The sequence below is a fragment of the Leuciscus leuciscus genome, assembly GCF_965113295.1.
Source record: "Leuciscus leuciscus genome assembly, chromosome: 19".
Lineage (NCBI taxonomy): Eukaryota > Metazoa > Chordata > Actinopteri > Cypriniformes > Leuciscidae > Leuciscus > Leuciscus leuciscus.
The window spans coordinates 31,065,720-31,089,423 of record NC_138743.1 but is presented as its reverse complement, the minus strand read 5'-3'; the positions used below and the strand labels follow the sequence as shown (position 1 = coordinate 31,089,423).

Sequence of the window (23,704 nt, the reverse complement as noted above, 5' to 3'; positions counted from 1 at the left end):
TGGATGAAATCCAGGGTTTAATACAAGTTAAGCTCAACGTGACATTGGTGATTATCATAAAAAGTTTAAAAAAGAGGTGAGGCACTTTCAGTGGAAGTAAATGAAGCCAATTTTTGGAGCATTTAAAAGTAGAAATGTAAGCTTGTATTTTATATGTTTTTTTGTTAAAAATTGTGTATTATTGAGCTGTAAAGCGGTTTAAATCATAATGTTTGCAGTTCTTTTAGTTGTCACATTGTCATGGCAACAAAGTTATACGTAGCTTTTTATATAACTTTACATAGTCAGTAAGCAGTAAGCAATTTTTTCATACTATGATTGTTAATTTGCTTTATGCGTCTTGCATCTGTGCTACTGAAACTTTTACTTCCATTGTAAGTGTACGGCACGAGTGCTGTCAATTGATTTTTAACTTGTATTAAACCCTGGAATATTCCTTTAAGAGCCCCATGCATATCAAGGGTGTGCATTTCCATAAAAGACAAGATCCAGGTTGTTAAACTGTCTCTGGCTTTTCTTCAAAGCCTGACAACCCTATCATCATATTTCCATTAGGAAACGCATCTCACAGCTGCTGTCAAAAGCATCAGCCGTGTGCACTTGGTCTCTCTGCAAAGCTCAGACTTCTGCTCTTGACCTTCAGGTGATCCAAAAGCAGTCTTACACTAAAGCTTTTTCTAACGTTGATTATGAATTTCTAGAAACCTGCAGCGAATAGCAATCGATTCGTCTGGCGATTAACACACAAGCTTTGTTGCGACTATAATGATTTTTTTAAGAGGTGACCTCAGGGTTGTGGATTATCCTGTGGCGTTTGCTGGGCCTGTGTGCAAATCTTTTCTGCTTAATCAAGACCCATTTCGAAATCACCGTATCCTGAAACAGAGCTACAGTTCACATGCACTGTGGTACACTATTACATCACTGACTTAACGAGCACGGTTGTTTTTAGGTCTCCAGGTACTAATGTTTCATTCATTTATTGTTATAAGGTACTTAGAAAAGATTGGTGAATTTGGCCCAGGCTACCTGGCAGTTCTTTCAAAGCCATCCAAGATTTTGCTGCCCCCTTCTGCGTTGTTAACAAAAGACTCAAGCCTTAATTTATTATTTAAGAAATTTAACACTGAGCAAAAGTAAAGAACATTATGTCATAAGGGGTTTAACATTAATTGGCAGAAAGAAGACATTTTTGCACTCAGGCTTTTGTGAGTTTATATTATAGCAGTTTAGATGATTATTTTGAATGTGTTTTTACACATTTATGAGAGTGTGAATGAGTTATGATGCAATAGACATAATCTAGACGCCTAAATGAATATAATCTCATTGCTCTGTGAAAGAGCGTGACATTGTAGCTCGAATGAATTGGTGTGGCAGCCACGAACAGTGCGAAGTACAAAATGTAGTGTGGAAATGACAAAAGCTCCATTTTTGGTGACTATAACATATAGTAACAAAACAAAAAAAGCATTTTAGAGTTAAAAGTAAAGTCTATAACAGTTATTGCCTGATATAATATTGTCTATTTTTTATTATTCAGCTTTATAATCGTCATGTGTACAGATTCTCTGGTAAGTATTTCAGATAGTGGTTTAGTTCAAAGCACAGTAAATAGTATATTTTATAATTCGATTTTTTTAGTCATACAAACTCTTGTTTTGAAACTTTTAGTCTGTTTCTATTGTGATTTATAAAATAATGCAGTCTCAAAAACCCTTTGATTGAAAAGTACTGAGTACTGTACATAAACGCCGAAATGATCATCTAAGACCTGAAATGACCTCAAACCCCTTTTATGAGGTTTTAAAGAGAGCATGAGAGAGAAGGGGGTGATAAATAAGGTATAGTTTGGACTGAGCCTCTCCCTCTGGGACTTTCATAATACTATTGAGTTTTTTTCAGCCGGTTTTATAAAGGACTTTGAATCCTTGAAGACCCAGGTGGAGGGTTTGGATTTAGACATCAGCTTCTGACGTACAGAGAACAGAAGTGCTTTTTGATGAGAGATGAGATCAGCTGAAACCCGCCTTCACCTGTATGCCTGCCTGCTTTTTCATGTCCCAGCTGCATAGCCAGGTGTTTTCAAACAGAAGAGCCTCTTAAAGTCATGGAGGCCACTCACAGAAAGTCATAAGTTTGCAGGTGGGTGTCATTTTTAACTCAAGTCAGATTATAAAGGTTGATGTGATGAATCTTAAAGGGATAGTTCACCTAAAAATGTTTTAAATTCTATCATTAGCTCACTCTAATGTTGGTCCAAACCTAATAAAGTGTGCAAATCATATGGGGTCATATGAACACAATACCTAAATAGTATGTTGTTATGGAAATGTTGATTAAAGATTATGAACAGTTTTATTTTGAATGTGCACCAATGAAAATTAATGGGGCAATTTACCTTTTATTTAATTTTGACTTTATGTATAATAATATTAAATGTTTTTTTTCCACCTCATCTGATTACATTCCTTTGGTTTTCTTAGACTTGGCAACTTATGTTCACTTTTCTTACTGCAAAAAGCATTTTCCCAATTAACCTCTTTATGGGCATCTTTTGGCCACGTTTCATAACTCATTATTGTCTCGCTATGGGGTTTGGAGCAGTCATAACACCGCCTCTGAGTATAAGAAATGCTTGTCACGTCAGTATGCGCCTCGGGTAGACATGGTTGAGTGTCATTCATCAGGACCTGGCTGTGGAAAATCAACAGCATCGATTGTTCACATATCTCCTGCAGGGACTGAGCAGATGAGCCACAGGATGCTGCAAAGGTATTATCATCAGGAGCGCTTCCCATGCTGTTATCTATGGCAACACTAACCTGTCTCACAAACTAACTCATGCTGCTTTGCTACAAAGCCCAACCTTGAAGCATCTCATAAGTACCTTGTTTAATTTCATGGATTTACCTGTTAAGCAAGACAAGCAAGTGCCCTAGAAGATGCTTTTCCACCATCTACTTTGCTTCAGAAATGACCTTGCCTCTTGAGAGGCTTCAATAGAGGTGGAAATCTGTCCTTGTTTTCTCTCTTCTTCTCAGTAAGAGTGCCATTCTCAGGCTACAGAGACTTGCTGTAATCAAGTTTGAAAGATGGGCTTGATTGAGAAAGGGCTCTTACGGGTGAAACAATATGTAACCACCCACATGTGCTGCTGCTGCTCATTCAAATCCCTCAAAAACAGCGATTCAAGTCGTCATCAACATGGTTGGGTTTAGACGAATACGGTCTATACCTTTCATGTATTTACTTATTCTTGTAATTTTGCCTAAATGTTTAAGTGTTTGCTTCAATATACAGTGTTTATTTATTACTCGAGCAAGCCTAATAAAAATGCAGTAAACAGCATTGTGGTTGACATTTGCAGCAAGCTCAAGGCAAACACCGAGTGAACATCAAAGACATTTTCATTAGAAAAGTGACTGTTGCTTTATCCTCACTTGATTGTTACTGTCAAGAGTCCAATCAATGCTCCTCTTTTAAATCTCCTCGTTTATAATCTGCTGTAAAAAGATTTGAGATATTGTCATAAAGACGACATAATAGTACTACGCTTAAAACACTTCACTGAATTCCACAGAGACCACAAGTACTTTAACAATAAAGGACACATGCTGATATTAAAAAGAAATCTTCCTTTTTCAGGTTGAAAGGCACTTTTATCCAAAGCGATTTGCACTGCTTTCAGTCAAAGGGGGACTGAAGTGCTATATGTAGTAAATAGCATGGCTTAAGGAAATATATTTTTCAATTATATCATGGTCTGTCTGAATACTTGATTCTGATTGGCTGAAAGGTGTGCTATAAAATAGTTTAAAGCACACATAGTTCCAAGTCAGTTTAATCACCATTCTATATTAATGCACTGCTTTCATTGAAGTGCGCACACACACATACTGTAACGATCACCAGTGAGAGTGCCCGGGATTACCATTAGAGGGCACTCCAACCCGGACAATCACCACACATCCACAGACTCCATTCCCCATAATCATTTGCCCAGACAATCATCCATTATCACATTCACCTGTGTCTCATTACCTTGTTTAGCTCACCCCATATAAGCCTGTTTTTTTCATTCATTCTTTGCGAAGTCTTGTTTAGTGTTTGTACTGCAATTCTGAGCGTGTTTGTATTCTGTTTCTCCCGTTATCTTGATTCTCTGCCTGTTCCCTCGGATTTCTCTCTTTGCCTCAGCCCTTATCTGTTATTGTTTGGATTGCTTGTTTGTGTATTACCCTTGCCTAGATTTGGATTACGTCTTTGGATTATCCTCTGTTCAATAAATACTGCATTTAAATCCTCAACCTTTGTGTCTCAGGGCAGTACGTAACGTGACACATACATCACTCGCGTAAAGAGATCAGAGATTGTGCTGCGCACCTTCAGAAGCACTGAAACTTGTTACCGCTGCCCCGTGACATTTATTAATCAATTAAATTTGCTACTGAATCACTACATTATATTGCTTAGCAAGAAGGTTGTAACGTCGCTGTTTTTGAAGTAATTAAACTCACAGCTTCATTGTAGAAAGACACTGCACAGACACAGGTAATTCTCACACCTCTCTCTCTCTCTCTCTGTTGGGCGGGTCTTTGTCTTTACGTCATGCATGAAAATTGTTTAATGCACAGCAATTGTGGATTATCCCTTACATTGAAATCATATTCTTTTTAAACTTTTGAATCCAATCTTAAAATATATTTTGGACAATATACACTGAAGAAGTCTCTTATGCTCACTAAGGCTGCATTTATTTGATCAAAAATATAGTACAAATAGTAATACCAGGGCTCCAGACTAACTTTTCCACTGGTTGCACTGGTGCTACCAACTTTCTCAGTTGGTCGCACCAGCATATGATTTGGTCGCACCTTTAAAAAAAAAAAATTTTTTTTTATACATGCCATGGGATTAATCAATGCATGCTGATGAATAGTGGTCTTAATCTGCATAGGCCTACCCTAGTTTTGCACTGATGTAAAAAGACTGACAGTGACACAAGACCTCATGTTAGCAAAATGTTTTAATCTTTTAACAAAAAACAAACAAAAACATGTATGTTCTTTAATGTTTGATTATAATTTTACTGTCTTCACATAGGGATGGGAATTGATAAGATTTTATCAATAATAATGCCACTGACGATTCTGCTTATTGATCTGATTCTTTAACGATTCTCTTATCGATTACTGATAGCACTGTGTGGAAAAATGTAGTCATATGCTTTTCAAAAAAACAAGTGGTTTTATTTATTTTAAAGCTTGAGTAAGCAAACTGTACTTTTTATGTAATTTATGTAATAAATAGAACCTTACTGTAAAGTGTTACTGATTAGTTATACACCGATTCAGACGTCTCCTGAGTTCACTGTTGGAAAGATCAGTTGTTTTAACCATTCATTAAAATGAATCGGTTCAAAGGAGTCATTAGTTCGCGAATTGGACGTGTCACACGCGTTGTATGATTCTCCCAGCAGTTAGGACATGGACATCCAAGATTTCTGTCAACACAGAAAACATTTCATCACTGGATAGTTTTTTTCGTTTAATTAAAGTGTTGTTTTATGTCAGCTGAATGTGCGGAACGCTTTTCAGAGAAGAGAAGGCAACTTATTTAGCACAATTCACACCCAGCAGTAATTCAGAAAAAAATAAAATAATAATTTCCGAATGCTCCACATGAAACTTTGGTCTTCCGATCTTTTACCACCGTGTCGATTTATTTGGATTAATATGTGCGAGGGAGAGAGAGCAAGACAGCGCTTAGTTTGGAGACGGTGAGGTCTTGTTTACACTTTCGCCTGGCTCCGAAGACAGAGAGTGCGCGCGCGCGCGACCGGCTCTCTCTCTCTCTGCGCGTTTTCAGTTAAACATGCGCCCTGTCACATGCGCAGCAGTTCATCTACATTACTCACCGATCAAACAAGACTTTGGCGAGCGCTAAAACAAGTTCAATGCAGGAAAATTCATGCGTGAATTTAACTGAGTAGTAGGCTACATGACCATGCACTCGCACAAATGCGACCACATAAAATTTTAACTCGCACATTCTCAAAAAATGTGAAAGAAGACATTCTCTTCTTTTGGTCGCAGTCTGGAACCCTGAATACGCTGAAATACAGTATCACTTGTGAAAATAACTGTTTTCTATTTGAATGTTTTAAAATGTATTTTATTCCTGTGATGGTAAAGCTGAATTTTCAGCATCATTACATACAGTCTTCAGTATCACGTGATCCTTCAGAAATCATTCTAATATTTTAATTTGCATATGTTAAAAACATTGAAAACAGTGCTGCTTAATATTTTTTGAGGATTTTGTGATTTACATTTTTTTTCAGGATTCTTTGAGTAGAAAGTTCAAAAGAACAGCATTTATTTGAAATAGATTTTTTTTGTAACAATGTACAGTTCTCTTGTGTCACTTTTGATCAATTTAATGCATACTTGCAACCCCAAACTTTTGAATGGTAGTGTAAATATATTTAAATTGAAAATATATAAAAATTACTGAAAATGCATGATGCAATATAAGTAAATATATTTAAAAATGTCTATTAGCAATATATTCTTTAGCCATTCATACGGCAAGGCTTTTCATAAGAATGTGCAGTAACTGAACACCTCATTTGCTCTCCCAGTTGAGCTACAAGAAGTTTGTATTTCCTTTTCTGATACGTTGTGTTATTATGAAATGCAACAAAATTGTCCAAAAAACTAATCCAAAGAGTTTTTTCCTTTCATGTGAACTTGTGAAGTAATGTGCCAGGGCTTGTGATTTTTCTTTGGAAAATGTTTACTGGCACTTCCTGAACTGGAGCCTGCTTCAAGCAAGAATGCTAATTGCAACATTTAACACGCGCTGCGGTGGCCTCTGAGGGGGACAGTACTGTGATAACCTAATAAGAACTCGGCACAGTGTTTTGACAGAATATGACATATGTAAGTGCTTTTTGGGATGTACCAACACAAGGGCCCATCCTAAAAAGAGCTCTCTAGTGAGTGCTGCTGATTGTACTGAAATAGAATGACAACCCAGCATGAGGCCGGGTGAAGAGCGTCTTTCAGAGAGATAAGGCATGGCATCCGTTAAGTTCATTTAATGGCACTCACTCTCATTAAGGAAGGATACACAGCTTCGCCATGATGACTAGTGCGAATTTGCTCAAAGTCAGTCTCTTTTTATTTGGGGTGGTCTTGCTGGTCTCCATAACATACCATGTATCCTACTTTAGGTGATTTGGCTATCAAAAGAAAATGTTTTGTTAGAATAAATATTAGATGAATAAAGAGCTGCTCACACAGAACGTGTTTTTACATTCCGCTATGTTTTTTTTAATTTTATTTTTATGTAAACATGCTCTAGACGAACGTGTTTGACCATTGCCCTTGCGTCTTTTGCAGTTTCGTGCATGAAATGCCATTCAAAGCTGAATTTTCAGAAGCCATTACTCCAGTCTTCAGTGTCACATGATCCTTCAGAAATCCAAAAAAAAAAAAAAAAAAGTGGCCCTCAAATTAAATAAAGCTCAACTTAAAAAAACAAAACATATCCTTGACCTTTTCTGTATAGTCCACTGCCTTGCGTCTTTTAATGTTCTGTGTGAATGGCCCCTAAAAGTAGAAGCTGGGGCCCTAGTGTTCAAATCACACTGCATACAGGGCCAGGGGACCCTAATGGTCATCTGGTCCATTATCCAGCCCTACTTTTGCTTATTTAAACTTTGAATATTGAGAAATTTGTGAGGCTGTTGGATAGAAGCCATTTTGCCCTCTAAACACCATGTAGCATTTTATCTGTATTGATTTGAGTGTTAAACAGATCACTCTGCTTTTGGCTTCCTTTTTTGCCGCCGGGTTTAGAGCTGGACTGCCTGACTCGCAACTGTTGTCCATCTCGACTCTACAGCCAGGATCTCTTATGGGACTCAGGCCAACACTCATCGACCCGTTTAGAATAGTTTGCACCATAGAATCATGTTTTAGCCACTTGATAGAGAGCATTAAACGAAGTGAAGTGCTTTTTATGGGTAGAGAGGGGAAATTAGTCTCATGTGGTAATGGATGGAATGACTAGAGTGTTTTTTTGGAAAATGAGGGCGAGTCCTCGTGTAGCACAGCTGTATGTTTTGTTTGGCATGGCTGATGATGTACGCACCCTCTCTTTATACTTGAAGTGAAGTGGCCTTGCTTTATTTTAGCAGTGTCGTGTTGTCGTGGGCTCACGGGGGTCGGGGCTGGCTTTGATTGTTTAAATATAGCTACTGTATGCATTAAAAGCAACTGGTATCTTGCCCTCCTACACGACACGTGCAATAAAAGAGGGTTGAGCAGCGCCACAGAACAGTGATGACAACATGCAATATCCAAGCAGAGAACGGCGAACGCTACCTAATCTCATTATGCTCCCTCTCTCCTGCAAAACTATTAGCTGTTTTCATCAGTGCCGGGATTATTTATAGACTGTAGGTGCAAGCTTGTGTATTCGAAAGGCCTCTGCTTAGACGCCTGCGCATCCAGAGAGGAATGAGAACAGATGTTCCCATCACAAGAGAAGGGATCATTTCTGTGGCTTTACAAGATTTGGGGAATAAAAACAGAATAAATACATTTGGCCCATGCTTTGTGTGCATTAGGTACTTGATGCATTTAGTATTGTTAGCAGTAGATGTAGGTGTATGTATTTACACCTGTTGTGACTGACAGTTTGGTTAGAATGTGATACTACACATTCCTTAAAAAAAAAATTAAAAAAAAAAAAGTGTAAAATTACCAGATCAACCTGAAATAGACTGAAATAAAATGAAACGCTGTGCATTTAAAGTGACAGCGTTCTGGTGTGAAACAGCTGATTTCTGGTTTACTACATTGAGTATTTCCTTTAATAACAGCCTTGAATTACACTACCAGCGTATTACAATTTCAAAGAACTGTTTTAATATATTTTTCATTTATATTATCATTCCTGTGATGCCAAAGCTGAATTTTCAGCAGCCATTACTCCAGTCTTCAATGTCACATGATCCTTCAGAAATCCTTCTCAGAGAAAGAAATTACATTTTAAAATCTATTTAAATAGAAAACACTTTTAAATTGTTATAATAATTCACAATATTACAGATTTTACTGCATTTCGATCAAGTAAAAGCAGTCTTGGCATGCATAAAATACTTCTTTCAAAAACATAAAAAATCTGAATTATTCCAAACTGTTGACTGGTAGTGTATTCAATGGTTATCAGGAGTGAGCTATTGAAAAATAACACAAATTAATGGTGTTGATAAATAGATGCACAAAGCGTTGTGTTTGTGTTTTCTACTGAATTGAACATGATATATGCAGCAAAAAATAGACTCGGGTGTGGAAAATCTTCTTGTAGCTACGCTTCTGATGTGCTGCTCCTGCTTTTGTGGGCTGTGTTAAATCCTGTCAGTATGGGCACTGAAATAAAAGTGAAGCCGATTTAGACTGTGGCTACAGTATGAGATGTGAGTCAGCCAAACTAACTAGACAGACTCTTTCTTCTCTCATCCTGTAGATTGAGGACATCATCACACGCCTCCAAGATGAAACCGAAGGTGTGCCAGTCAGAACGGTCAAGAGCTTCCTGTCCAAGATTCCCAGCGTTGTTACAGGTATACTGGCAAGAATATGGGTGGAACAGTTTGTGTCTAAACTGGTGTGTTATTTGATAGATGTTGATGGTGACGGGCCTTCAGTATGTGGGTTTTTCAATGGTCATTGCTATCATAAAGTGTGTGAGAAAATGCAATAGTTTAATTGTAGCAATTGAGGTGTACACATTTTCGAAAATTTTCTAATCAATATTTTCTGCAAATATAGTCAATATATGAGGGCTAATGTGGAGACAGCTAATTCACATGAAATATTGATTTTAAGTTATTTCATTAGCTTACTTGCTTTAGTTCACCCAAAAATGAAAGTGGTAGTTTTATAGGCTATCAATGGAGCTCTCAGATTTCATTAAAAAGACCTTCATTCATTTGTGTTTACGGGTTGGGAACGACATGAGGGTGAACAATTAATGACACAAGACAGGATTTTCATTTTTGGATGAACAAACCCTTTAAAGTGTAGAAAACAAGATGAACACGGCAACAATATGCATGTATTTATTAATTAATTAAATTAATTTAGGAAGTATATGAAATTCATGGCTAGTTAGCTCACATTTGGCTTTCTCATCCAGCTCTTTGTGTCTTTTTTTCAGCCTTTTTTTTTTTTTCTATTTTAACTGGGGACTTCTTGCTTGCCATCAGAATTATTATTAGCAGTCAGGCATGATTATGTTATTCTGTAAGCGAAACTTTGATAATAGGTTCACAGTAGTCTTCATCTGATGTGAATGTACATTATTTAAATATTTATTTCAAAAGTATTATTCATTTCAGTTGGGTTAACTTTTTAATGAGGAAAAAGTTACTGAGTGTACCTTTTTAAAAATAGCAATTTATCTAAGTTAATGATGCTGTTTAAAAAATATGTAAATCACTGTCATTGCTGATACATATGTACACAGGGTTGTGCTGAGTTTCTGTTTGCCAGGGCATTTCACAGATCAGAGGGTAAATTCGGTGACCGATCCGGAGCCACACGCCCCTGTGGTCTCCACCGATCCAACTAACCACTTTAACTTTCCCAGTTTCCTTATGATAATGAATACTGGGAGAGCAGTTAATTGTTCTTATAAGCCCTCAAAGAGAATGAACCTGAAGATACGGCTTGATCTGCTCACATCGCTAAACACAGTTACTACATTGAGCGGCTCTAAATGGATGCCCGCAGGCCCGGATAACTAATAGCTGATTTGGAACTAAAGCGTTGATGTTGTACATGATTGAGGTTGTGCCCATGTAGATTTAGCTTGACTGATCTGACACGCACTGAATTATAATCCACAGTGGTGATTTTGTCTTGATATCAATGCTTTGAGAAGTGAATGTAATTTATGCATAAATTTGCATGTGAAAATAAGGTGATGTTTCCCCTTTTTAAACTTCAGGTTCAGACATTGTTCAGTGGATGATGAAGAACCTCAACATAGATGATCCCGGTAGGTCCTGATCTGAAGAAAGATACACATCTTATTGATGACTGCGATAAGTTGCTTATGAAAGTATTTAGTGAGAGTAAATCTCTCATTTCTGTATTGACAGTGGAGGCCATACACATCGGCAGTCTGATCGCTGCCCAAGGCTACATATTCCCCATCTCTGATCATGTTCTCACCCTCAAGGATGATGGGACATTTTACCGCTTTCAGGTGAGCTTTATCTATCTATCTATCATCAACCAAATAAGAGTCACGTGGATTGTATCCTGGCAGCTGTGGTTTCCAGGATGTGATCTTGTTTCACTTAAGCACTGCTGAGATTCTGAATCTACTGTGTGAAAAACACTATGAAGAAGCTCCACTGACCTTTACACCTGCTGAACAAATAGGATTGTGTTTGATCAGTGCAGCTGCCTTATGAAGCTCTTCATTATTGACAGCATAGGTCAGGCGTAGTACGTTAATGAGATTTATTTAACATATCGTATACGTATAGAGGTTTGGATTAATATTTTTACTCACCAAGGACACATTAAATGGATCAAAAGTGACAGTAAAAACATTTAAAATGCTACAAAAGATTTCTATTCAACACAAATCCTGGAAAAAAATGTACGGGCCACTTAGCCTTTCATTCACACAGAACAATAAAAATGCAAGACGCAAGAGATGTCTAGAGACATGTTTTTAAAAAGTTGAACTTCTTTTAAATTGAGTGCCGTTTTGTTTTATTTTGTTGAAACTGTTTTCAACATTGATAACAAGAAACGTTTCTTGAGCAGCAATTCATTATAGTAGAATGATTTCTGAAGGATTATGTAATGAGTAATGATGCTGAAAATTCAACTTTGCCATCCCAGGAATAATTTACATAATATAGAATATATTAAAATGGAAAACAGTTATTTTAAATTGTAATACTTTTGACAGAATAGTACAGCTTTTTACTGTATAAATGCAGCCCGTTTATACAGCCTGTATAAACACTACTGTTCAAAAGTTTGTGGTCTGTATGTTAATTGTCTGTTGCTGGAGATCTAAGCTGTTAAATAATATTTCATCTCACTGTGTCCTCCAGAAATAGGTACATATTTATCTGGTAAAGGCTGATTCTACATTTTTCAGTGATTTGAATGATTAGTGAGGAGATGGCCAAGGGCACATTTTCCTCTGTGCTTTTTTTGCTCACATAACAAGAGTAACACTAGTCTTTTGACTGGCAAAAATATTTATAAAACCCAGAGAAAGTTATCCATTAGCATTGCCATTCATCTGAATGGCAGTAGCTGGAGTATGTTATTTGAAATCTGCCATCTTTACTCACAGCCACACATTCATTTTCTTTTTGACCAATCACCTGAGCTGTGATTATCATGTGATTAATCTTTAAAAGAGCTCTCGACAAAAAACTGATGTTTAGAAGAAAACCGTTACTGCTCAACATCAACAATACACAAAAGTACAAAAGTATCCATGTTTTAAATAAACTTATTCAATTCAACCCCTCAAAATCCCAAACTGTACGTTTTCGAGGAAAAGCTCAATTCTCAGATAATGACATTAGGCTATCTTCCCAATAAGCATGATACAGTATCAGTAAGCCAATTAATGAATTTGAGTTTCTTTTACACATTCATTAATTACTCAGCGTTTCTCTGTTTCTCTGGAGTGTGGCTCATCAGCTCATTGCTTGACGATAATGATCTCTATGCACCATCATTAGTTTTTTGCCACCTGTAGTCTTTTAGACTGGCTCCACGAAGGCAAGAGAGTTATTCAGTTGGTAGAAATGTTGTTGATGGCTTTCATAACATGAATATCTTCATATAATATCTACGCAAAGCAGAATCATCATTTCAGTTTCAACTTTAGCTAGTTAGCAGGTACAGTAGAAGACAAGAAATTCTTAGTTCTTTCAAACTCTCCTGATTTAAAACAAAATCCAAGTAAATCAGTGAAGTAGTAACTGACAATCCTTGAGTAATCGCTTCATCTGAATATTCAGATATGTTTTAGATCAGCGGTTCTTAACCTTTTTGACTCGAAGGCCCCTCACTTTCCAACATAATATCCAAAGACCCCCGCCCATATTGACCTCTGGTATTCAAAATATTTGATATTAACAGAAACAGCAAATGTTGCTATATTAAGCTAATTAACCAGGAATCATTTTGTGTGAATATTCAAGATTCCACATTCAGAATATTCAGAACATTTGAGATTATCTGTATGTACTTCAAATAAAAAGATCAGTTATTGAGGTAAAAAAAAATTATGATCCCCACTGTTTTGTTTTGAGATATTACAATTATTTACATTATGAAAGAGGGATATTCATCTTGAGATTTGCTAAAGATTACATTTAATGTTTTAAAATTATTAGTGCTTTACAAGATTAACTTAAAGTGAGCATTAGATGAGAAGTGAGAAGCATGGTTTAATATATTTTTGCTAGAATAAGTTCAAGCTCATACTCAAGAATTCTGCCTACTAAATTGTGAATAAAAACTCGATAGTAATCATCTCTCTCTCTCTCTCTCACCCAGGCTCCATACTTTTGGCCCTCTAATTGCTGGGAACCAGAGAACACAGACTACGGTAAGAGAGGGAACCTGCTGGACAGACTCCCAATGACGTAAGAGCACACCAAGCCTTACTGTACATGATATTCAGAGAGCTAATATAACTCATAACACTGAACACCCCGTCCTCAGCCCACAGTCTGCTTTCCCAGGATTATTACAGTCCTGTTGAACAGTGAGGGAGAACTGCAGAGCACTTCTGTGTGTGTGTGTGTGTGTGTGTGTGTGTGTGTGTGTGTGTGTGTGTGTGTGTGTGTGTGTGTGTGTGTGTGTGTGTGTGTGTGGATCAGTAGGTGTATGAGAATGAGTTGACTGACTGTGGGCAGATGTTTACCGATGGTCAATGGTGACTCATTCACAGTTCCTACTGTCTGTAAACTGGCCAAGCAGAGATGATAGATGCAGAGAAAGCACAAAATCCAATCAAGGTCTTATGCTGGATGTGTTTGTAGGGGTGGGATTATACATGACGGTTGAAAAGGCCAAATCTCTCATGACCTCTTGTCTGTTTCTCTCTTCTCTTCTCTCTCTCTCTCTCTCTCTATTGCCTGTCACAGCCATCTATCTGTGCAAGCGGACCATGCAGAACAAGACCCGGCTGGAGCTGGCGGACTATGAGGCGGTAAGTGACCCACTGTGATGACAGCCGACAGAGAAAATGGAAGCGGTGTGTTTCGCCAGCATAGAAGCATTTCAGTTTGTGGTTATTGGCAGATACGTCGAGTTGCTTTAGACCTGAACGCACCGATTGTGAGCCCTTGTCGTTGAGCATTAAACTTGAAGTGTGTCATTTTTTTTCAATGATACTTTCTCCTCCATAGCTTAATGTACCGAGATAGCGATGTGTACGCCATTTGTAGATTGTTTTTGAGACGATATGCTGAGCCATAAATGCATTACTTGAAGTGACGCATATCCTGAGCTGTGATGTCAAAGTCAGTTTGAGCTCAGTAAGATGGTAAGATAATTTTTTAAAGAAATAAATACTTTTATTCAGCAAGGATGCATTAAATTGATCAAAAGTGACAGTAAAGGCATTTATAATGGTACAAAAGCTTTCTATTTCAGATAAATGCTGTTCTTTTGAACTTTCTATTCATCAAAAATATCCTGAAAAGAAATTTCTACATTTTCAAATCACCATATTAGACTGATTTCTGAAGACTAGAGTAATGATGCTGAAAATTCAGCTTTGCATCACAGGAATAAATTACATTTTAAAATATATTCAAATAGAAAACAGTTATTTTAAATGTTAATAATATTTCACAATATTACTGTTTTTACTGTATTTTAGATCAAATAAATGCAGCCATGGTTAGCATAAGAGGCTTCTTTTAAAGACATTAAAAAACCTTACAGATCCCAAACTTTTTAACAGTATATATTATGTATATGTATTTATTATGTACAGGTATGTATGTGAATTTTCTGTATGCATATGCTGAATTCGGAATAGCATACTTGTTTTTACTACTTATGCCATCATTTTTCAAATATATTAAGAATTAGTAAGAGTCGGGGAAAGTATGCTACTCTGCTTTTCCAAATTCAGCCTTAAATACCTGGATGGCTTACTACATTTGGCAATGTGAAATTATTTAAGTTGACTTTATCTCTGTCTCTTTCATTCAGGAGAATCTAGCAAGACTACAGAGGGCTTTTGCCAGGAAGTGGGAGTTCATCTTCATGCAGGCTGAGGCACAGGTCAAGTAAGTGCTGTTGTCAGGACAACTACGCAAACACTTGCTCTCACTCATACCTGCCCTCTCCTCTGTTGAAGACAGATCTACCCTTTGTATTCAGCCCACACACATTCACACAAAGACATACGTACTGTATATACACAAACTCTCATTATGATGTAATGTAACAATAATATTGCAGATGTGTAGTTGTTGGGGGCGAGACGTATTAGCATGTGCTTTGATTTGGAGTGGTTCTCATCGACTGAAGCAGTCTCGCACTCTTCAAACATCGGCTGAAGAGCCTCATCTGATGGCCGAGGGCTGCAAACACAAGTCAACCCTGCTGAGATTTTTTGATCATCAGTCGTTGTCTATCATCACACTGTCTGCAGTACCCTTTTCTAGACGAAACCCCCAATTTTGTGGAGAGAGGGAACAGGAGAGATGAAAGAAAGAGTCTCAGGGCTCAAAACCAGGATCAGTGAGAGATAGATAGAGAGAGTGATGCAGCAAATGTCAGTTACGTAAGAGTGAAGTTGCTGGAATGGATATGAATTAGCTCTGCTCGCAGGCAGGTTGCAACTTTGATGAGCACAAGGGCTTTGCTCTTTGTCTGTTTTAACTTGTGATGCAGGACGTGCGTGTGTGTGTGTGTGTGTGTGTGTGTGTGTGGGGATTGGGAATGTTTCCTGCTCTCTGTTTAATATTAATGTCTTGCAGCTTTGTGTTTCTTTGATTTTGTAGGATCGACAGGAAAAAAGACAAAACGGAGAGAAAGATTCTGGATAGTCAAGAGAGAGCCTTCTGGGATGTTCACCGTCCTGTGGTGTGTGTGTGAGGGGTGGATCCAGTGCGGGATGGGTTGCTGTGTTTGCATCTTTGTTTGAATTGAATAGATCAAATAGGCACACTGTAAAAATTAAGTACTTGAGACACCATTTGTGGTTCCGCAGATTAGCACTTTGGAAAACCTCAAAGCCCATTTTAAAAGGGCAGTTCTTGCTAAATGGATCACAGAAGTTCCTGCTCAAACTATGTTGACGCTTCCTTTAGTAAATAAAAATGAGGCACTTTGGGGCATTTCAAATACATATTGAAGTTTCTTGAGTACATAAAAGGATATTTGAGGCAACTTCAAAATATGTGTCAGTCTGCAGAACCCCAAAATAGTGTTTAAAAATCTGCACTGATTCCTTCAGATTTGAGCAAATTAGTGCGTTTTGTACAAAACATTTTATTTGAAGCTGCAAAAACAATTTTGTAATATCATTTGTAGCACTGTCAGTAGATTAAAAATATTGAGTAAACTTTACAATAATATTCAATTTGTTAACATTTAATGCATTAGGTATTCTGAACTAAACATTTTACAGCATTTATTATTTAGCTTAATGTGAATTCATAAATATACAAATATACAAAATAAAAATACAATTTAAACATACTTGATTGGTTAAAATGTATTGAAATGAACATTTAAAGGGATAGTTCACTTAAAAATGAAAATTCTGTCATCATTTATTCAATCTTATGTTGTTTCAAATCTGTTTGACTTTCTGTCTTCTGTAGAACACAAAAGAAGATATTTTAAGAAATGTCTCAGTGTTTTTTGTCCATACAATGGAAGTCAATGGGAACCAAAACCAACATTATTCAAATATATTCTTTTGTGATTCACTAAACAAATAAAGTTATACTACTGGTTCGGAATGACATGAGGGTAGTTAAAAAAATTTTTGGGGTGAACTATCCCATAAACCCATTTCAATAAATGTTGTAAAAGTAGCCTATTATTCATTGCTATTTTATTTTAGCTATTCCATTAACTAATAGAACCCTGTTCATGAGTGTTTGAGTGTTGACTTTATAGGTAACACATTAACATTTTTTTTAAAGAAAATAGTATTTGTAATTATTTGTGTTCATTTGATTTATTGACGATCATAGTGGGAAATGTGCACATCGTATCAGGTTTTTTATAGCTATATTTACATATGATTGTGATTCACAGCCTGGGTGTGTCAACACCACAGAGATGGACATCAGGAAGTGTCGCCGCCTAAAGAATCCTCAAAGAGTGAAAAAGGTGCTGATGCTGTCTTAATGTGTGTACTGTATGTATGAGACAGATGATTGTATTATAACCCATCTTTGTCTCTGTTTCACAGTCAGTGTATGGGATCGTGGATGACACACAGACTCAGAGTCCTGTACACACACCCTCACAGCAGAGCAGCAAGGACACCAGAGAGGACGTAGAGAAAGAGGTCTGTGCGAAGCATTGTTGTGAATTTGATTCTTGACAGCCTCACAGTGGCTATTAATATTTAACGGATCACTCACATGCTCAAGTGGAGATGCTCTGTCTTTTTCAGATTCTTTTCTTGAACACTCAGTTGGATCGACACTGTATGAAAATGTCCAAAGTCGCTGATACGTAGGTCCTCTTTTTTTGTTCTGTCCATGAATATCAAAGTTTTCTCAGCAAATGTTAATACATGCAATTAATATTAGGTTATTTGAGGAAAAAATCTGCTTGTTAGGGATGGGAATCATAAAGCATATCAAATGTTTCCAGTTCTGATTCCTCTTAATGATTTTGGTTCCTTAATAGTCCTATTTATTATTTTTAAGTACTTGTAAGTTGTAAGTAAATTCAATGTTATTGCCGAGTAGTGAGATCATTTTGATAATAAATAGCTTTGAAAATACTTTTATGCAAGAATTATTTTAGAGACAACATTTAAGGCCCGTTCACATCAAGGTATCTAACAAAAAAAAAAAAAAAAAAAAAATTGGAAACATGTTTAATTCTTTCTTATAAAACACTACAGACAAACCCCATGTGTATTACTGACAGAATTAAGGGATAATGTACATCCAGCCAGTTGTTATTTCAGAATAAACCCCCGACAGGGTGATGAGGTCTTGCATCAGCCTGAAGAGGATTTATTCTGAGATAATAACCAGCTGGATGTACATTATCCTGCTTATTACAGTTACTTGCCACATAAGTAGCCTAAATAATAAGAGTTGAAATATTTTATTAGATCTTTAAACACAAAGCTTCCGCGGAGAGAGCAGTTGCTAGCGCAGCAAGTTCAAACTAGATGGACATTTAAGGGATATTGTATACAGTCATACCACTTATTACACAGCATTTCGCCATATAGATAATTATGGAGATAAGAGATATTGATTTCAGATTAAACTGTTTTAAAATTGTACCTGTTTGTAACAGTGTAATCCAACAGTGTACAAAACAAAGTCATGAAAGCAGCTGCGTTTGTATAAAACAAGAGAGAGCGAGTCCATATGAGAGGGAGAGGATGGCATTATTAAATAACTGTACACAAAATATTGATTTGACTGAGGTTTAATATTTTATTAGCTTACCAAATGCAAAACTTCCATTAAGAATAACCATTCATAGCAGGCGTATAGCGCTGCTGACTTCAGTAACCCGGATGAGCCTGTGTTATCTGTTTTCAACGGTTGTTATCAAGGAAAAACGTACCGCTGGATTGACCAATCAGAATCAAGCATTCCACAGAGCCGCGTAATAACTATAATAAACTTTGTAACACACGTCAACTAACTCTCATTAGAGTAATAGTGGACTGTTAGTAGATTAAGTTGACATTTACTTGCAAAAATACTTATAGTCAGTAAATTGTTTGATGGGGGACCATCAAAATAAAGTGTTAGCCGATATTAAGCAGACAGTTTATTAATACTCTAATAACTGGTAGCTGGCATGTTGTTACAAAGTTACTTATAGGTAGTAGAATGTCTAACTGTAACTAAACTTGTCCTTTAAATCTGATTGGTTGATTGGAATGTTGTTCCAGTACAATAATATTAAAATATAGACATGATTTCATACCTTTGTCTTGCAGATTGATGAGCTACACTGAGCAGTATCTTGACTATGACCCCTTTGTGGCAGTACCAGAGCCATCTAACCCCTGGATCGGTGATGATGTCACTTTCTGGGAGCTAGAGGCAAGGTCTGAAAACCTAAATATCACATCACTCTTTTTAGATTTCTCTCTTCTCTAGGCAGGTTTCATTAAATGATAGAAAGAGGATGCAGGAGATCTTAATTGTTAATTGTCCGCCTTGTAACTTCTGCATTCAATATACATTTTTTGATTTTCATTTATGCTTCCTTTTGGTTTTATTTTGAAGTTCTTGTGTGACTGTAATTCTATGTTACTGTTCCCTACTCCATTGTTGCTCAAATTGGGGTCCATCCTAAAATAACATAAAGGTCTGCTGACAATTCCTGAATTGTAGACAAAAATCTCACTGGAAAAAAAAACATGGCAAGTGATAGAACTAAATGTGCAATGAAGATACACAACTGATTTTAAGTCATATATTTCACAACTTGGTGTGAAAATATATAGGGAAAACTGTAGTTGAGAACACAGGACTGTGAAATTGAGAGTGCGGGGAGACTGATTTGATGACTTCATTCGCAGAGCGGGAGTCATGTTTCCATAGTAACACTGACTACCCTGATTGGTGGACCTCTCGTCAGGATTGTGACTAATGTAGTACCTTGTTCTGAATATCTCAAGTAGTTCAAGTCTGCCGGAGTCCTTATGTTGTTTTGAATTACATAAAACACTGCAGGTTCCTTCTTCTCTGTTTGCCTGAGCCGTTTATACAGCGCCTCAAAGATGCCCTGACAGAAATGAATAAATACATCCCACACACACACGCTCATCCTAGAGTTTCATTTCTGGGTGTTCACAATGTGACTCTTAATTATGCAAAAAGAGGTTGACTAATTTACCTTATTAAGTTTATTAACAGATATTGAAATTAAGCTGAGCATTCCTGTGGAGCTTTACATATTGTTACTTATTCAAAGACTAATATACAAGATATTATTAGACGTGATTAAGTGATCTTGTGTTCACACACACAGTCTCTTTCTCTCTTTGTTTTCATCTTTGTCTTGTTAATATGACAAACAATGGTACATTGTGTTGTCAAAGCAGTAGCAGCTGTCAGAAGATATCGCAAAGAACAATGCAAGTTAAATAAATAAAATACTGTCTTTCTCCCTCCGTCTGTCTGTCTGTCTCAGTAAGGACCCGAGTCAACAGCGAGTAAAGAAGTGGGGCTTCTCGTTGGACGAGGCTTTAAAGGACCCAGTGGGCCGTGAGCAGTTCCTTAAATTCTTGGAGTCCGAATTCAGCTCCGAGAACCTCCTGTGAGCCTTTCATCGCACAATATTTCATTTGCACTTCTGTGACATTTTCCCCTTTATACTCATCCCTCTCTTAACCTCCCACTCTACTGTTAATGACTTGCACAAAATGTAGCAGAACAGAACAAGCAAAAGGTCAGACCTCAACCGCAGAGCTGCGCTTTAATATCGGCAATGAGAAAGAGCGAGTAAATTCACTGATGGTACATGATCATTATCACATCCAGAGCCTGATCACTGATGCATTGTGATAAGCTAATGCAAACACATGGGCATCGTGGGGCAAATGAGGCGGCGGTGGGCCCCAGGAGACGCCCCAACCAGGACAGCGAGGCCCCGAAGGGAGCTGCAGAGACAATGCAGGTCACTGGAGCCGTAAAGTGACTAGGCTAGAGATAAAATGCTGCTTGTCTCCATGCATCTCTCATCCTTCTCTTTCTCTCGCATCTCCACGTATCCCCCAGCTAGGCATCTAATAGCCTCTGTGGGGGCTTTCTTATGTTTGCCAGTCTGTGAGGAGAGTGAAAGTGATGTGTCCTCTTGACTGCCTGACTCTCCCTTGGGCCCATTAGGCCCTAAACCACTTCTACACTGCAGAGATCAATAGAGCTACAGAGCAAGTGTGATATGAGAGTTGGAGTTGCTTCTATATCTCTCTCCGTCATGGCAAGCTATGAGTGTGTACTGACTTAAATAATTAACCTGGTGTTTGTTACTAAAGAGTTTGGGAATGCAATTGCCATCAGCGTTATAAAGAGGGTCCAAAAGTAACACTTGCCAAGTGCTGATTGGGAGTAAAAATTGGCTTTATGGTAGGGTGACCATATTCCAGGACATGTCCGGCCGGGATTTTGAGATCGCCCAAAATATCCGGGATACGGCTTTTGCTTTCTCGTCGCCATTCTTTTTGTTTACATGCACACCTTTTGATTCAGTAGGACTGAATTAATTCCGATTGGTGAATCTAAATGTAGTGTTCACATGAACGCTAAACAAGTGATCGGTTGATGTGCGTTCTAGCATTGCTAAGAAAATTCCCGTGTTTTCGTCTCGATCGGGATCCGTGTGAAGCAGAATGCATGACCTGCAAAGCTGGCACGTACGTGTCAGTGTCAAATAATGTAATAATGTAAACATAATGAATGGTGACTGTAGAAAGCAAAAGCCGAATCCCGGGCATTTTGGGCGATCTCGAAATCCTGGCCAGATATGTCCTGGTTAAACAGGACGTATGGTCACCCTACTTTATGGAGTGAACATGGCCGTGGAACAACAACGTAGTGCATGATTCAAATCAAATTGCAGGAATGATAATCTGGCATTCACTAGTTTACCATAAAATGGCTAAAGGCTTTTTCTTCTTCATAACCTAACACATATTTGCAATATTCCTTGAGGTATTGAAATTGCTTTGGAATGTTTTTCACTTTTGAATTCGCGATCACATGTACTCTGTGAATAGGGAGCAGCGGTACTGACCGCACATTTTTCAAGATGAGAAATTTGTCAATGGCGCTCGGGATCTGTTCCGCACCAAATCCTCCGACATTGACAGTCATTGACTGTCAGTCATCTCATCTCTCCTTACTCTCGTCACATAATGAAATCTGACTCTTGCTGCACTGTGCCGAGACTCTGCAGCTCGTGCTGTACGGAGCAGGGCAGATATTTTCAGTGTATAACTGTAGCGTCCGTCATTCAGCTGTACAATAAAACTACATATGTTAAAATTCATTTGATTTGTACCATCCTCCCATTACCAATACTCTATATACAGCTGACGATTATTATTGTTTTCTCTTTAGGTTCTGGTTGGCTGTGCAAGATCTGAAGAGCCGCCCCCTGCAGGAAGTGCCAGCTCGTGCTCAGGAGATCTGGCAAGAGTTTCTCGCTGAAGGAGCTCCCAATGCCATCAATCTGGACTCGCACAGCTACGAGCGCACCAGTCAGAATCTAAAAGACGCGGGCCGCTACAGCTTTGAAGATGCCCAGGTGAGTAAGCTGTCACTGGAAGCTGGGCTCGGCCACTGATGGCTTCAGTTCCTTTTCACTATTCCCACACCATTTCTACACTTCGGGAAATGATCCCACTATATGAACTAAATGAGAAGACGTCATGACATATCTAACAATTGTACATTATTATTATTTTTTATTATGTTCAATAACCAGTGTGTGAACGCATAACATTTCTACAGATGATTGAGGGCTTTTAGGTCTGTTGATGGACGGAGGGAGTATTAAAGCTGCACTTAGGGACAAGTTGTGCCCAAGGCAGAATCTTTTTCATTCTTTGAATTGATGAGGAGGAACTTATAGGCTTTGGGCCATTCGGGGAGATTGATGTTCAGTAATGCTGATAGATCATCTGTTCCTTGTCCTTGTCCTCATGGCTTTGTTCAAGAGAGTTTGCCTTATGTCTGTCTCCTTCATTTATCTACATTTACACGGTTGATGAAAGAGACAGAATAACAGGCATTTGAATGCTCAAGAAGCAGGGAAGGATACACTATCTCTTTGGAATTATGAAATCCATTTTATTCCAGAAACTGTCACCAACTACAAGCTTACTGCTTTCAGAAAATTCAAAGCAGAATAATTGAAGAATGTTAAAGAATTCATGAAATTACAGCTCAGAGTCTCTCAAGATACTTGCTAGGAGTCTGTCAAGGGGATTACGCTTAACTGTGAAAAAAAAAAAGGTGCACCTTAAGTTAAACATTACTTTTGAAGTAGCAAAGTCTCGCTACTACTGCTGCAAGATATGCCTTATCAGATATAGATTGATACTTCCTTTGGGAGAACCTACAGATTTATTTCTGTTTGCATATGTGAAGTTATGATTGCGATAAGAAGCAGGATCATGAGGACAGGAAGCTGGTTTTTTGAAGATTCTTGGCTCATTCTCATTACTTTGCAATGAGGCACTTTTCTTTCGCCTTCCCGTCAGCCTCCAATGTTTTTCTCTTTCAGGACCACATCTACAAGCTGATGAAGAGTGACAGCTACCCACGTTTCCTGCGCTCCAATGCTTACCAGGACCTCCTGCTGGCCAGAAAGAAGGTTAGTCTCAATCTCAAATGTCTCGTGGCAATTTCTGCCGTGTATAATGAATCTGGATAAATTTGTCT

At 37.8% G+C, this 23,704-nt stretch overlaps 1 protein-coding gene across 8 annotated transcripts in view; it reads left to right on the top strand.

Moving 5' to 3' along the window:
• rgs6 (regulator of G protein signaling 6) overlaps positions 1–23,704 on the top strand; it is a 79,822-nt gene that overhangs the window by 51,153 nt on the left and 4,965 nt on the right. For all 8 annotated transcript variants that reach the window (XR_014200261.1, XR_014200262.1, XM_082147503.1 and 5 more), the window contains exons 3-16: positions 9,544–9,640; positions 11,029–11,079; positions 11,183–11,289; positions 13,626–13,677; positions 14,219–14,283; positions 15,297–15,373; positions 16,094–16,175; positions 17,361–17,435; positions 17,518–17,616; positions 17,725–17,786; positions 19,249–19,359; positions 20,451–20,576; positions 22,379–22,565; positions 23,547–23,636. Coding sequence is in view for 6 of the 8 variants with exons in the window: in XM_082147503.1 (XP_082003629.1) it covers positions 9,544–9,640; positions 11,029–11,079; positions 11,183–11,289; positions 13,626–13,677; positions 14,219–14,283; positions 15,297–15,373; positions 16,094–16,175; positions 17,361–17,435; positions 17,518–17,616; positions 17,725–17,786; positions 19,249–19,359; positions 20,451–20,576; positions 22,379–22,565; positions 23,547–23,636 (1,281 nt within the window). In the remaining 2 variants the exon portion in view is untranslated. The remainder of the gene's footprint in view (positions 1–9,543; positions 9,641–11,028; positions 11,080–11,182; positions 11,290–13,625; positions 13,678–14,218; positions 14,284–15,296; positions 15,374–16,093; positions 16,176–17,360; positions 17,436–17,517; positions 17,617–17,724; positions 17,787–19,248; positions 19,360–20,450; positions 20,577–22,378; positions 22,566–23,546; positions 23,637–23,704) is intronic.